The sequence below is a fragment of the Pyrgilauda ruficollis genome, unplaced genomic scaffold (genome assembly GCF_017590135.1).
Source record: "Pyrgilauda ruficollis isolate IOZ18807 unplaced genomic scaffold, ASM1759013v1 scaffold12, whole genome shotgun sequence".
NCBI lineage: Eukaryota > Metazoa > Chordata > Aves > Passeriformes > Passeridae > Pyrgilauda > Pyrgilauda ruficollis.
In genome coordinates, this window is record NW_024510321.1 from 18,112,615 (window position 1) to 18,124,828 (window position 12,214).

At 38.2% G+C, this 12,214-nt stretch overlaps 1 protein-coding gene across 2 annotated transcripts in view; it reads left to right on the forward strand.

Moving 5' to 3' along the window:
- The window catches only part of ST8SIA6 (ST8 alpha-N-acetyl-neuraminide alpha-2,8-sialyltransferase 6), a 38,354-nt gene that overhangs the window by 7,513 nt on the left and 18,627 nt on the right, over positions 1 to 12,214 (forward strand). For both annotated transcript variants that reach the window (XM_041487919.1, XM_041487927.1), the window contains exons 3-4: positions 1,918 to 2,016; positions 7,488 to 7,574. In XM_041487919.1, coding sequence (XP_041343853.1) covers positions 1,918 to 2,016; positions 7,488 to 7,574 — 186 coding nt within the window. The remainder of the gene's footprint in view (positions 1 to 1,917; positions 2,017 to 7,487; positions 7,575 to 12,214) is intronic.

Genomic DNA, 12,214 nt, shown 5'->3' on the forward strand with positions numbered 1-12,214 from the left:
GGCAGCCAAGGAGCTCTCAGTAGGCAGTGCCAGCTGTTACCATCTATTGAAGTCACTGCAGAACTGAAAGGATAGAGGTTTATGTTGAGTTGTCTTACTGTTTTCCTCAACAAGGGGCATACAGACTGGATACTTCCTCAGGAGCACTGAATGTATACTGGGAAGAATTTATTGGTGGTGGGAAGAAATGAAGAGGGCTGTTCTCTCTCCTTGGCAGCCTACATCCTATAGAAATTTCTACTAGGGGTGACTAACTCTAGAAAATCCATGGGCAATGGAAAGAAAAAGAAAGGTGGTTCTTTCCTTCCCTGTCAGCTGTGACCATGAGAGTCAGTTCAGTAGCAAAATAAAGAAGCATTTATTCTTCTCTTTCTTCTTCAGTCAGTCTTCTCATTTGAACAGTTTAAGAAGAGAAGGCTCAGGAGAGACCTTATTGATACCTGAAGGGAGGGTGCAGAGGATGGAGCCGAGATCTTCTTAGTGGTGCTCAGTGATAGAACAGAGGCAGTGGGCACCAGCTGAAACACAGGAAGTTCCCTCTGACTATCAGGCCTCACTTTTTCATTGTAAGGGTGACTGAGCACTGACACAGGCTGCTCAGGTAGGTTGTGGAGTCTCTGTGCTTGGAGATATTCAAAAGCATCTGGTAACAGTCCTTGCTCATCCTCTCTAGGTGGTTTTGCCTGAGCAGGGAGTTTGGATTAGATGAGCTCTAGAGATGCCTTCCAACTTCAGCCACTCTGTGGTTCTGTGGCTTGAAATTGCATCTTTCCCAAGCAAGGTCTTCAAAATCAGCTTGTCAGAAATCTTGTTGCTAAGGGGTCTCCATATTGTAGCAGGTGAAGGCAATGGAGTTTCGGTGCTTGTCAGTAAAAGCAGTGATGGCTCAGAAGCACAAAGCAGGAAGGCCTCTCTGTGTGTGAGCGCCTCTGTACAGAGATGTTTCAGTTGTTCTCTAGGAACAGCACACAGCATCTCTGTCTTCTGTGTTTCTACTTCTGGTTTGGACAAACAGACTGCAATGTCCGAGGGCTCTGTAAGTAGTGAATCAGTGGAAAGAAGTAAAGAGGAGGGGGAGATGGTAGGGAAGAACATGGTGAGTGGCATGGAAAATATTGCCAGAGGAAAAATGTTTATGACAAATGGCAATCCACAGAATAAAGGCTGATGTTAGAAGAGGGTGATTGTATGAGATTGAAGACGGATAGAGGATGAACTGAGGTGAATGGAATAAGACCTTGGTATCTCAGCCATTTACTAATTTACATCTCAGTCTTCTGAGATGGGCCTCAGAAGGCCAGGCTGCCCAGAGCAAGAAGACCACACAGGAGTTTGGTGAAAGTAAAACAGGAATTAAAGATCACTATCTGGCACTTGCCTTGATTCCTTTTGCAAATATTTGTTCTTTCTGTGTAAATAAAGAATAAACAAGGCAGGAAGTATTATGCTTGAATCAGTAAGTTAAGGTACAAAGATCCACTTCACCTGTGGATAAACTTTCCTGTATGTATTATATTCACTCTGAATATTGCATTTCATCAACAATTTTAAGAAATCACGTCTGTTTTGCTAGTGAATATTTTAAATCTTCAAAACTTAATGTTCAAGAGGCTTTCAATTCCATTTATTTTTTTTAAATTACATTTGCTGATTACAGTGAAAAGTGGAAAATATAATTCAGACTATGAAATAAGGTTATTTTAAAGAACCAAATATTTTATAGTCCCTAGCAGAAAACTCTCTTTTAATAACAGGAGCTTCACAATAGAAGTCCATAAGGTTTGTTTAGTAATGTTTTCAGCGAAATAAATGGTTATTAATCTTATTGTCATAGCAAAGTAAATGTGACAACATTGGTAGAATATGTTCTCTCTTTAAAAGTTTATTGCTTTTTCTCCTCCTGTTTCCTTTTAACAGAACAACTCATAATAAAAATGGAATTTACCAGTTTGAACAGGCTTCAAAATGTAAGGCAATTCAGGACAACATTTTGTCATCATCTATCAAGAAGAAAAGGTAGGTGTTTGCTGTCCTTTCTGCTTTGTTTGTTTTAAACAGTAGGGTAAAAGATTGTCCTTTTTACATAATTCTTGGTTTATTAACGTGGAGCTATACAACAGAAAATGGAATTTGTTCAACCAATGTTTGCTGCATTTTTTTCTTTAACATGGATAAGATTTATCCGAGGTGGGATTTTAACTTTTTATTTTCACAATACAAGATTTCTTCTTGTCAGTTAGGAACATTAAATTCCAAGCTATTCACAAAAATATTGAGTAGAAGTGTGGGGTATAATTTCATTATTGAGTGTCTTTTCCCTGACTGGTGAACACTCCTCCTTTTATGAGCAACTTCATTTAATGATTCTGTTCAGCATTGCTGACTAGAGGAAGTTTGGAAATGTACTAGTACAAGGACCTGCTGGTTAGTCACATGATTACATTATAATAACAAGTCCACAGGAAACTGACAGTCCAATTTTAGATACATTGGGGAAAGAAACACCCCAAGTTAATTTTGGGTTTCAGCTTGCTGTTCTGTATTTTTCTGGCATGGATAAACATCCAACTTTGATTTCAGTCCTGCTGAAATTCCTTGTCACTTTCCAGAGTGAAAACCTGAGAAGCAGCCATTGTTTTTGACTTGTAACATCTTTTCCTATATCAATGCACCAATAAACAAAAGGATGCACCAATAAATAAAACATTGAAATTAAGAAAGGCTTCCCATTAGGACTGAGTTGCAGCTTTAAAATGGATGGTGCCATGCTGTCTAAAACTGGGAGCTTCCCTTCCCACTCCCCTCCATTTGGGAAAAGAAATGGAATGAGAAACAAAAGGTGAGATAAAAATAATTATATGCCTTTCCCTATTGAAAGTACTGGAGAATTCAAATTTTTCCTTAATGCCAAAATAACATTAAATTATTATTTGAAAACTTATTCTCTTTTCTGTCCCTCCTCACTTTTTTATTGCATTTAAAAGTTTTTCACTTCTCTTTAAGTCATATATCCAGCATTTTGTCTTTGCTGTTATTATCACTTCTTTATTTATTTATACTTTTTTTTCCCCTTCTTTACAATCTCTTCTCTCATCAGTATTTCACCTCTTTCAGCAACACTATCATTGAAGTTTTTATTCTTTTGAAAGGTGCTAGACCAGTATGCTACTGATGCATTGATAGTGAGAGCTGAAACATAGACTGGAAGAGATAAAAGAATGCAGTTGAATGAAAACTTGAGTGATTACCACCACGGGAAGGAAAAGCAGTCACTGTATTGCTTTCAAAATCTACTTACAGCAGTATGAATGCTGTTGTTTATCCCACACATTGCAAAGGTTTACAGTCTTTGGAGATGAGCTCTTCATATTGAGAACATTTTGGAGCTGAGGTTATGGGAGAAACTTTACAAAGTACAAGTATTTATTCTGTGGTTGGGGCTGTACCATTTAATGAGGCAGAAGGTGAATTGGGCAAGTAGGAAGAGAAACAGATGTTTGGGGAAAAAAGAGCAGGGGTTTGCTTTGCTTTTTGCCATGAATATTTCGGCTATTGACCTTCACTTAGAGGAGCTGCAGGGATTTTGTTACCTTTTCAAGGTGTGACCCATGGGCGTGGTCTATAAATGCTTTATATTGCAGTTCTAGACTTGCAGGGACATTCTGGACACTTCTGCCACTTAAATTGGAAGAAAGAAAAAAAATTACTAATTTAAAGCTTGTCAAATGATTTGATAGTAAGAAATGCTATGTAAGTGGGAAGTTGTTATTATTATAGCAAATATGTGCTGGTGGTGACAAAGAGCCTGCAGTGCTGAATTTTGCTAGCAGTTTTCCATTTTTATTCTAGAGCAAGCCCTGTGTACAATCTCCTGAGGGCTTATAAAACTGATTTTTTTTTTTTGGTAGCGTTAAAGTGTCCATAGGCAAAACAGAGCCTCCTTTATTTTGCATTTCATGCCACAGCTTTTCTTTTTGTTTCTTTCTTGAACATAAACTGCCAAGTAGAAATGTGTCCTTTTTCCACTCCTGCTGCTCAATCTTCCTTCTAATTCAAATACCTTTTTTACAAGCTGGTATTTAGTTTTAGCAAATAACCAGTGAGACTGCATCTGTCTGTTCTGACATTTTGCCTGTTGTCTCCATACTGTCTCTACACTTTTGTCCTTGCTGTTGTCCTTTAGATATCTGCCAAAAATTAGAAGATAGTAATACTTTGTCAGTGCTTTGAATGTGCATAGTAATTCCACCTTAGCTGCCACAGTTAACATAGGAAGCCACTTCTTACCTGACAAATAGTCTGGGGGAAAAAAAAAAAAAAACAAAACTAAAATCTTCCAGGTGTTATTTGTCAGGCAGGCTCATATAGTATAAGTGAATCTCCTAGGACAAAAAATTATAAAGGTTGTGGTGCAGATAGCAGACAAAAACAGGACAAAAAGACCCCACGTTTCATTCATTCACTCTTCTCAGCACTGTAATCATTGTGTTGTCCAAGTATTTTTATAGCTCAATTTACCTGAGCTTTTTTTATCTTAATAATAAAACCCTTTTAGCCTCAGTGAATATGTATTGTAGGCTCCTGAGTGCCATTGGAAATATATGTAATGTGCCAGCTCTTTAAAATGGAAGAGTGGAGAAGATGGCTGTCTGGGTTACAGCACAGTCATGAAATTATTCCCTGATAACCTGAACTGATTCGTTTGGAGGAGTGAGTCCCAAGCGTCCTTTAAAGCAGGAAATGCTAAAATTGGCTTTCTGAGAAGAAAACAAAGTTTTCTGGACTGTAAACCCAGCTGCAGCAAATCCAAGAGCTTCATGTTGAGTCTTTAAAAAATTTTTTCTAGGAATACTGTCTGTTATTGGAGTTCATTTCATAGAAACCTTTTACTGGTGTGAGCAGATGCCTTGCAGAACTGCAACAGTTGGGAGCTCCTGTCCCCCAGGACAGCGTGCTGGGATGTCTGTGCTGCCTGTGGCGCTGTGCCAGCTGGTAAAGGCAAGTTCTGACCGACAAGAGTGTCTTTGTAAGTCACAAGAGTAGCTAAACTGGATGCATAGGGCGAGCAGAGTTGGTGTTCTGATATGTAAGACCTGGAAATGGTGCTTTTCTATGTGAGCTGGCGAGCTTGGATACCTCTGAGCAAGAGCAATTCCATCCAGTAGAGACAGCTGTGGAAAGGCTGCAGTGTTCTTGCTTTGTAATTGGTGTTTTTAGCCTAAGTGCATTTTTTGTTACAGGTATGAGAGGGCCCTACAGTATCTGACAGTGAGTGCCTATGTTTCCTATGAGGTCTCAGAACTAGCATTATGGATGATGCTTTCATTCTTCTCCCTAGCAAATGTTTCCCTCTAATTTACTAAAAAATTGTCAGTCCATGCAATGTCTTTCTGAATAGATGGTAATTTTTCATTTAATTTCTGACTCTTATCTTCATCTTATCAATGTCTTTAGGCTAGAATTTGCTTTTTCTAGATTTTTTTTTCTCCTGGATAACGATAGCATAAGTAACTCTTCGTGGTCTGTTATCCTATTAATTTCTGAATTTTTTTTGTAAGTCCAAGCATCTAAGAGTGATTTCTTGTTTATATTAAGGAATGAAATCAGATGAGTTATTCAATATCAAAATTGGCTATTTTGATTTTGTGCTTTTATCTCACCTTGACCCCACAAACACTCCCTGCCCTACCCTCCTACTGGCACTTGTCTGACCACATAGTGACTCAATTTAGGGATCAGCTTCAGCAGAAAAGTAGTTCCATTTTCTATGGCTGCAGTTCCAAGGCAGCTGACAAAATAAGAGGGCCTTGATCCCTGTTTGTCCATTTCCATCACTCTTTGCTTATACTGGCTGTGGTCTTAAATAGAATCTTTCTTATCTGGTTTAACACAATAAGAAAATGTGTATGCATATCCTTTTCCTTCTGGATTATTTTTTTGCCCTGGTAGTAAAAGTGGCCTATGAAGGCATTTGACAAGTACAAAACCTGGCAAAAGAAAAACAGGGGAGCAGTCAGGTGAACGCCCATAGTGACACAAGGCAGTTGGACTGGAAGAAGGAAGAACATACTGCACCAGGTCAGATAAGCTACAGCTGCAATGAAACTAGGTTTTTCTTTTCCTACTTCTGCCAATTGAGTTCTCTTGAGTTGTGAAGGGCTCAGTAGAATCAGTTTAGTCATAATCTTCTAGCTCCATTAAGAGTTTGCTAAGTGTGGAGGATGAAACTTGTACGTGTCACAGGTGCAAACTTGAGCCAGAAACCAGTTTTAATGCAGCATTCCTCTAAAAATTATAATTTATTTTTCCATGTGGAAATTGGTCATCATTTTACTTAGGGTAGGATAAATGAGTTACTTTTAGCAATTGCAGTACTTTTATGAAGCAAACGATCTGTTTATTTCAAATGTGGAACAGCGAGAAGGAATTTTTCAGATAATGGAGCTCTGCTGCTGCAACCACTAGAGTGTTTTTATATATTGCTTTTTGCCCATCCTCATGCTCCACTTAAAAACAGGTGACGTTTCTTGCCATCCCAACTCTTGTAAAACTGTTCCAAATAGATGCTTCTAAGGGGCAGCTTGAATACACTCATGATTGTTTGGGTCAACACTAAGCTATTTTTGTTAAAATAATACAAGTTAGATCTTGTATGGAGACTTGAATCCCATAGAATTTTAGTCATGGCATCCATACCAACTTTTCTTCCTATTCCCCCAGTTATCTTAAGTCAGTTATTGTTTTTTTAAGAACCTGTATTATAATCCAGGCACAAATGGGAGAAGTAGTAACATTGAACATGAAAGCAAAAAATGTCTTCATTCTTTTGACTTCCATGTTACAAAGTATTTCACTTATGAACAAATTTAATGGATTGCGTGTATTTTCAAGAGCAGAGAGCTTTTTGGTTATATGTAGCAATGTAACCAATGTAACCTGGATCATGTAACATAGCATATTGTTTTATTCTGCAGACAGTTTAAAGAAAAGCTTACATCTGTAAATATTGGTCTAAATTATCTTTAGATGGTTGAGTTTCGGGGACTCTATGAAGTAAATGAAAGAAAAGGCATGAGAAATGTTATGTTTCATCTTGGCTAGCAAGAGCCACTTGTAAGGTTTAAACCACCAAGTACAAGAGAATTATTTATATTATTTGGAATTTTGCATTTGAGATGATTTCTAATAACTTCAAAATATTTACGGTTAGTTATGTAAGTTTGAAACAAATGTTCTTTTGAAAGTTTCTGAAGTTCATTAGGACACCAGTACTAAGAAGAGATGTTTAATAGGTCATGCTAGTTAAATGAGGATAGTGCTGTTACAAATTATAAAAATAAAATAGGTCACGGAGTTCTAAAAGCAATCTATTATATATGCACCATGCACATTATTATTAATAAATGCATCATTTGAATGTTTTTAGAAATTGTTTCTAAATATACATACATATGTATTCTAGTGTTTGATGTTGTTTCCTTTTTTAGATACTCAGAAGATTATTATCTTCACATAGTCACAAAACTGCAGAACTGCACCTGGGTAAGGAAACCAGAAGAATCTACAAAATTCAGGTAATTTCCATTGTCTCATTAAGAAACTGTTCACCCTAAATTTTTTTAACAAGCCATTAAAACAGATAGTTTTGTATTGCTTGTAGTAATTTCTATCAATTTTTTGATGCTGGGGCTCTTCTTGTTTGTTGGAATTTAACTGCAAACTGAGTAGAATAAAAGAACTACGTAAGTAATTTCATCTACCTTTACTATAATGAGTAGTAAACTAACTTAAGTAGAATGAATTAAAAGATTCCTGGCATAAACCCTACAGTGTTAAAAAAGTACTGATAATGTTATTGTGTCCATTTGAACTGGCACTCTGATAAAAGGCTATAATTAACTATTGCCTCTATTGCAGAAGTGCCCAAGGCACTCAATTGGTTTGTCACTGCATGTGATGGCCCCTGAGCATGGCAGCACATGATTCCATCTGTCCTTGTTTGGGATGGCACAGAAGGACATGCTCACTAGGGATGGTGAGCTCTGAAAAGCCTACACTCTCATTTGGAACTCATGCTGGTTTTAAAGAACAGCTTCACTGTGCCATCTCTGTTTTCTCCGGGGAAAAATTTACATTTTTACATGGATCATAATTAAAGATTCTGTCATGATTGTTAAAAATAAATAAACTGACCTATCTTCCAACTTTTTGGAGTTAACTAGCATTGAGAGCTTAATATCCACATGCTTAGCATGATCCCTTTGGAAGAAGTGGTTTTTGATGGGGGGGGAGGGACAGGGTAAAGGGTTTTTTGCGCCATAAATTGCTGTGTTTGCTGTGTATCACAACTGACTAATGGTGTTTCCCAAAGCTGAGGCAGGCATATACAGAGTTAAAGAAACTTTGTATTGACTCAGGCAGGCCTCAGCTGTGCATAGAGCTATCAAGCGCGATAAGGAGCTGTAAAGCAGCCCATTCCGTTTCAGAACAGGCAAGTGTCTCGCGCAGAGTTGACAGGAGATGAAGCTGCTCTCACCTACTCTTCACCCTGCTACATTTGGGCTTTTTGTTTCCTAATCTATTTTTTTTTTAACTTCCCTTCCTTCCAAATGGGCAGGCCACCACATAGCAGCTATTTGCTACTGCTTCTGCTGTACTGTACACTGCTGTACAGTGCCACTGATTCACTGTTTGAATCAGTGGCACTGTAGCCACTCCTTTGTCCAGCTTGACTTTTTCATTTATTGCTTATACAATCTCCCTTCCACTGGGCCACCTTCTAGATCTTCTAGGCCTATGGGAATCAAGCATCCAAAACATCATATAGGACTGGACTTTAAGTACAGGATGCTTGCTGTTCCTCATGCTTCTTTGGCTTCCAGCAAGGAGTATCATAAGTAGTCAAGGTGGATTATGCAACCAATGATCAAACTGGAAAAATTCAAATGACAAGACTGTCGGATGCGCCAAGCCACCAAAAAAGTGTGGACTCTGTATACATTGAGGTGATCTTACTAGCTTTATTTTAGCTCATATACCAAGCAGAAAACCATCTTTTAAAATCCATGGTTCAGCACAGGTTGGACAAACTTATTACTGAATCAATGTTCAAGGGCTGTGCTGTTATGGTTTTCTTGGTTTTTAACATCCAAACTAGCTGGAGTATTAGCTAGTTCATATGCACATAACCCATGCCGCAATTCTGATGACAGTACTATGTATTCTGTTCCTGAAATTTGATCTGATTTATTGTCATCAAAGATTTCCATTGACATGACTAAGGACTAGTGCTTTGGTGTAGGTCATTGTGAATGATTATTTTACAAAAGATGGGTGCTTTTGCATAAGTCTTTTCTTTCTTTTTTCATTTTCATTCTTCTCTATTGTTTTTTTTTGGAAATAGGATATTAAAATTTTACCATTGTCCTTAATCTGTGACCATACTGGAGATTTTCAAGACTCTTAGCAGTTGGTCAATAGAGTCTTTAAAATAAAAAGATTTTTAAAAGGAAACCAAATTTTATATAAAATTTGCTGGATAAATCTCCATGCTTACAGCGCTTCCAGGCTTATTTATCAGACTTAAGCCTCCAACTAGTTTGGAAGGGAACTTTAGCTGAGAAATGATGCATTAATGGAGCGATGGGGGTGAAAAAGTACTAGAGTTGTAGTGAAATAAATGAATTAATAATCACTGGGCAGTAGATCTCTTCCTTTTTCTGACTTAGCCTAGTGTCAGTAATAGCTGCATAATACAAATATTTTACAGTCTGAAAATCTCATTAAATAGGTAGATAAACACGCCCATTTGCAGAAGAGGAAATTAATCTCTGAGGGGCTGTGCAGCAGAAATTGGGTACTACAGCCAGTCACCTTCAGCAGGAGAAGCTTGAAGCTGTGTCACATTATTCACTTGCCAGTGCCACCACAAGTCTGCCTGCTCACGATACTGCAGAGAAGCTGCTTGACTTCTTTTCCTGTTTGTCCATCTGTTAAATGCAGTGAATGCTTAGATGCTTCTCAGGCATGGCATCAATTTTATGACATCTCTCTATTATCCTGAAGTTCTGAAGAACAGGCATGCATATTTATAAGGGATTTAATGTCTTATGCTTCAGGGCATACACTAACCTCTAATTAATAAGGTTTAAGAGCAGCTTCTCCTGGGTAGTTAATTTTTCAGAGAAGCTTTCCTGTGTTTTCCTTTGCAGCTTTTGCTGCTGGCTTCCATCATGCTGCTAGAGGAGTGAAGGAATATGTGATCTAAGCCAGTAACTCCTGTGTTCCTAGAAGACAGCACTGTGTGCCAAGGAGTACACATCCATTCTCATTGCAAGCTGCTCTCCCAGCAGATCCAGGCCAAATAAAAGAATATAAATTAGAAGTGCAGTTCAGGAAAGAAATACTTGTCTTTTTATTTGGCAAAAGGGTTACAGCTGACAGCCCTGTCTGGCACAAACTACAGTGTTTTTGCCAACTCATTGTTGGAGAGCAGAGTGCAGGATTCCGGGCTGACCCTCTACTACCTGGCTCAGCTTTGTCATGCAGCTGTGCAAAATGTGTCCATTTGTTGTCAGAGGGCTGCCCTTTCCCAGATGGCTCCCTCTAAAGCTGCTCTGCTGTGCTGGCTCACATGCTCTTGGCTAGGTTGCTCTCTGGCAGCTCTCACCGGTTCTTGACGGCTACGTGATGTTTACACATGCATTTCTCAAAATCAAGAAGAATAAGGAAGTGAGTACAAGCCATGATGTTCTCTTTAATACCTTCCATATCCACAGTCACTCTTTTGTGGTTGATTTTTGTCCAGACTCTGTCAGGGAACCAATCTCCTGGCATTTCACTTATTTTAGTGTCTGTAGTGGTGACATCAGCATTGTCAGACACAGGCTGCCCTCAGAGGAGCATGTGCAAGTGCTTGGTTCATTGCTCTTGAAATCTAGTTAAGATTTATTGTGCCCCACAGTAGTATTTGTCAGTCATTGTTAAAAGAGTGGTGTAAGTAGCATCCTGCTAACACTGATTTTTGGAGTCTTCTTCAACATTTATCTCTAGGGACATAGAGAAAGCTATGTTTTTATTCTGACTTTTCCTGTATAAAATTAATCTTCTCCTGATCTTTTAAAAATTTGTTTTAGAAATTTTAGACAGAACAAGTCCTTGGATTTCTTTTGTGTAAGGAAGAAACTTGGTATATACTTGGAAATGTGGGGGAAATAATCTCACAGCTGCCTGGAAGGGGCATCCTTAAAGGTCTAGGGGGAAAAAAGCTGTGCTGAGTAGCTTCCTCTGCAAAGGATCTTCTAGCTACAGTCAGCAGAGTCTCAAGTTCCCTAGGTAACCTGAATATTAATTATTATATTAGTATTCTTCAAAGGTTTCCCGCTTTAAAGAAATGTTTTTGTTGCTGCAACAAATTACAGAGCCCAGTTAAGTGCAAGCTGTAATTGTTTCTTACACCTCCACATCTCTCTGCTTTTCAGACTTTTAAGCTTAATTTGCTGTCATTTGGGCTATACACCAATGGTATCAAATAATCTGGAGGTTTTCAAAATAGTTGTGACTCTAGCTTTTGCAGAAAGCTACAAAATATTTAAAACAGGCTTCAAAATGAGGGGAGAGGCTGAGCAGATGCTGTGTTTCAGAGAAGCCTCTGAGCATTGTATTTCTGGGCTGTCTGAGCTTGAAGCCTATCAAAGCAATGTAATAGCACTTCAGGAGTGGTATCACACTGAAATAGTGAGCTGTGGGTACTGAGCCCTCTCCCCATAGAAAGACCATTCCAGACAAACCTTATTTGCATCTCATAATGAAAAGGGAAGGATATTCCTAGGTGTAAAACACAGTTTTAATATTCCTGATGTTACACTGCAGTCTAGCTGGGAGAATGCTGCCCCCATCCAAATTATTTTATTTTTTTCTCTTTTTTAAAAGAACATTACTGCTTTAAAAAAGAACATATATTCTTGAAAAGAAGAGATAAAAGATCCACCATTTTCAATGTCCTGTTATTTTCCCTCTGCCTTTTTATTCCACTTGACCTCTATTACCCTTTTCCCACTTGAATGTCTCTTCTCAAAAGTGTATGTTAAACATTCCTGCAGATTATAGAATACCACTTCTTGAAGAGATTAGTTTTGTTGCAAACTACATTCTAATCCATATAACAGTATTACTTATCACATCTGTGTGCTGCAATGAACCCCAGCTGAAACAC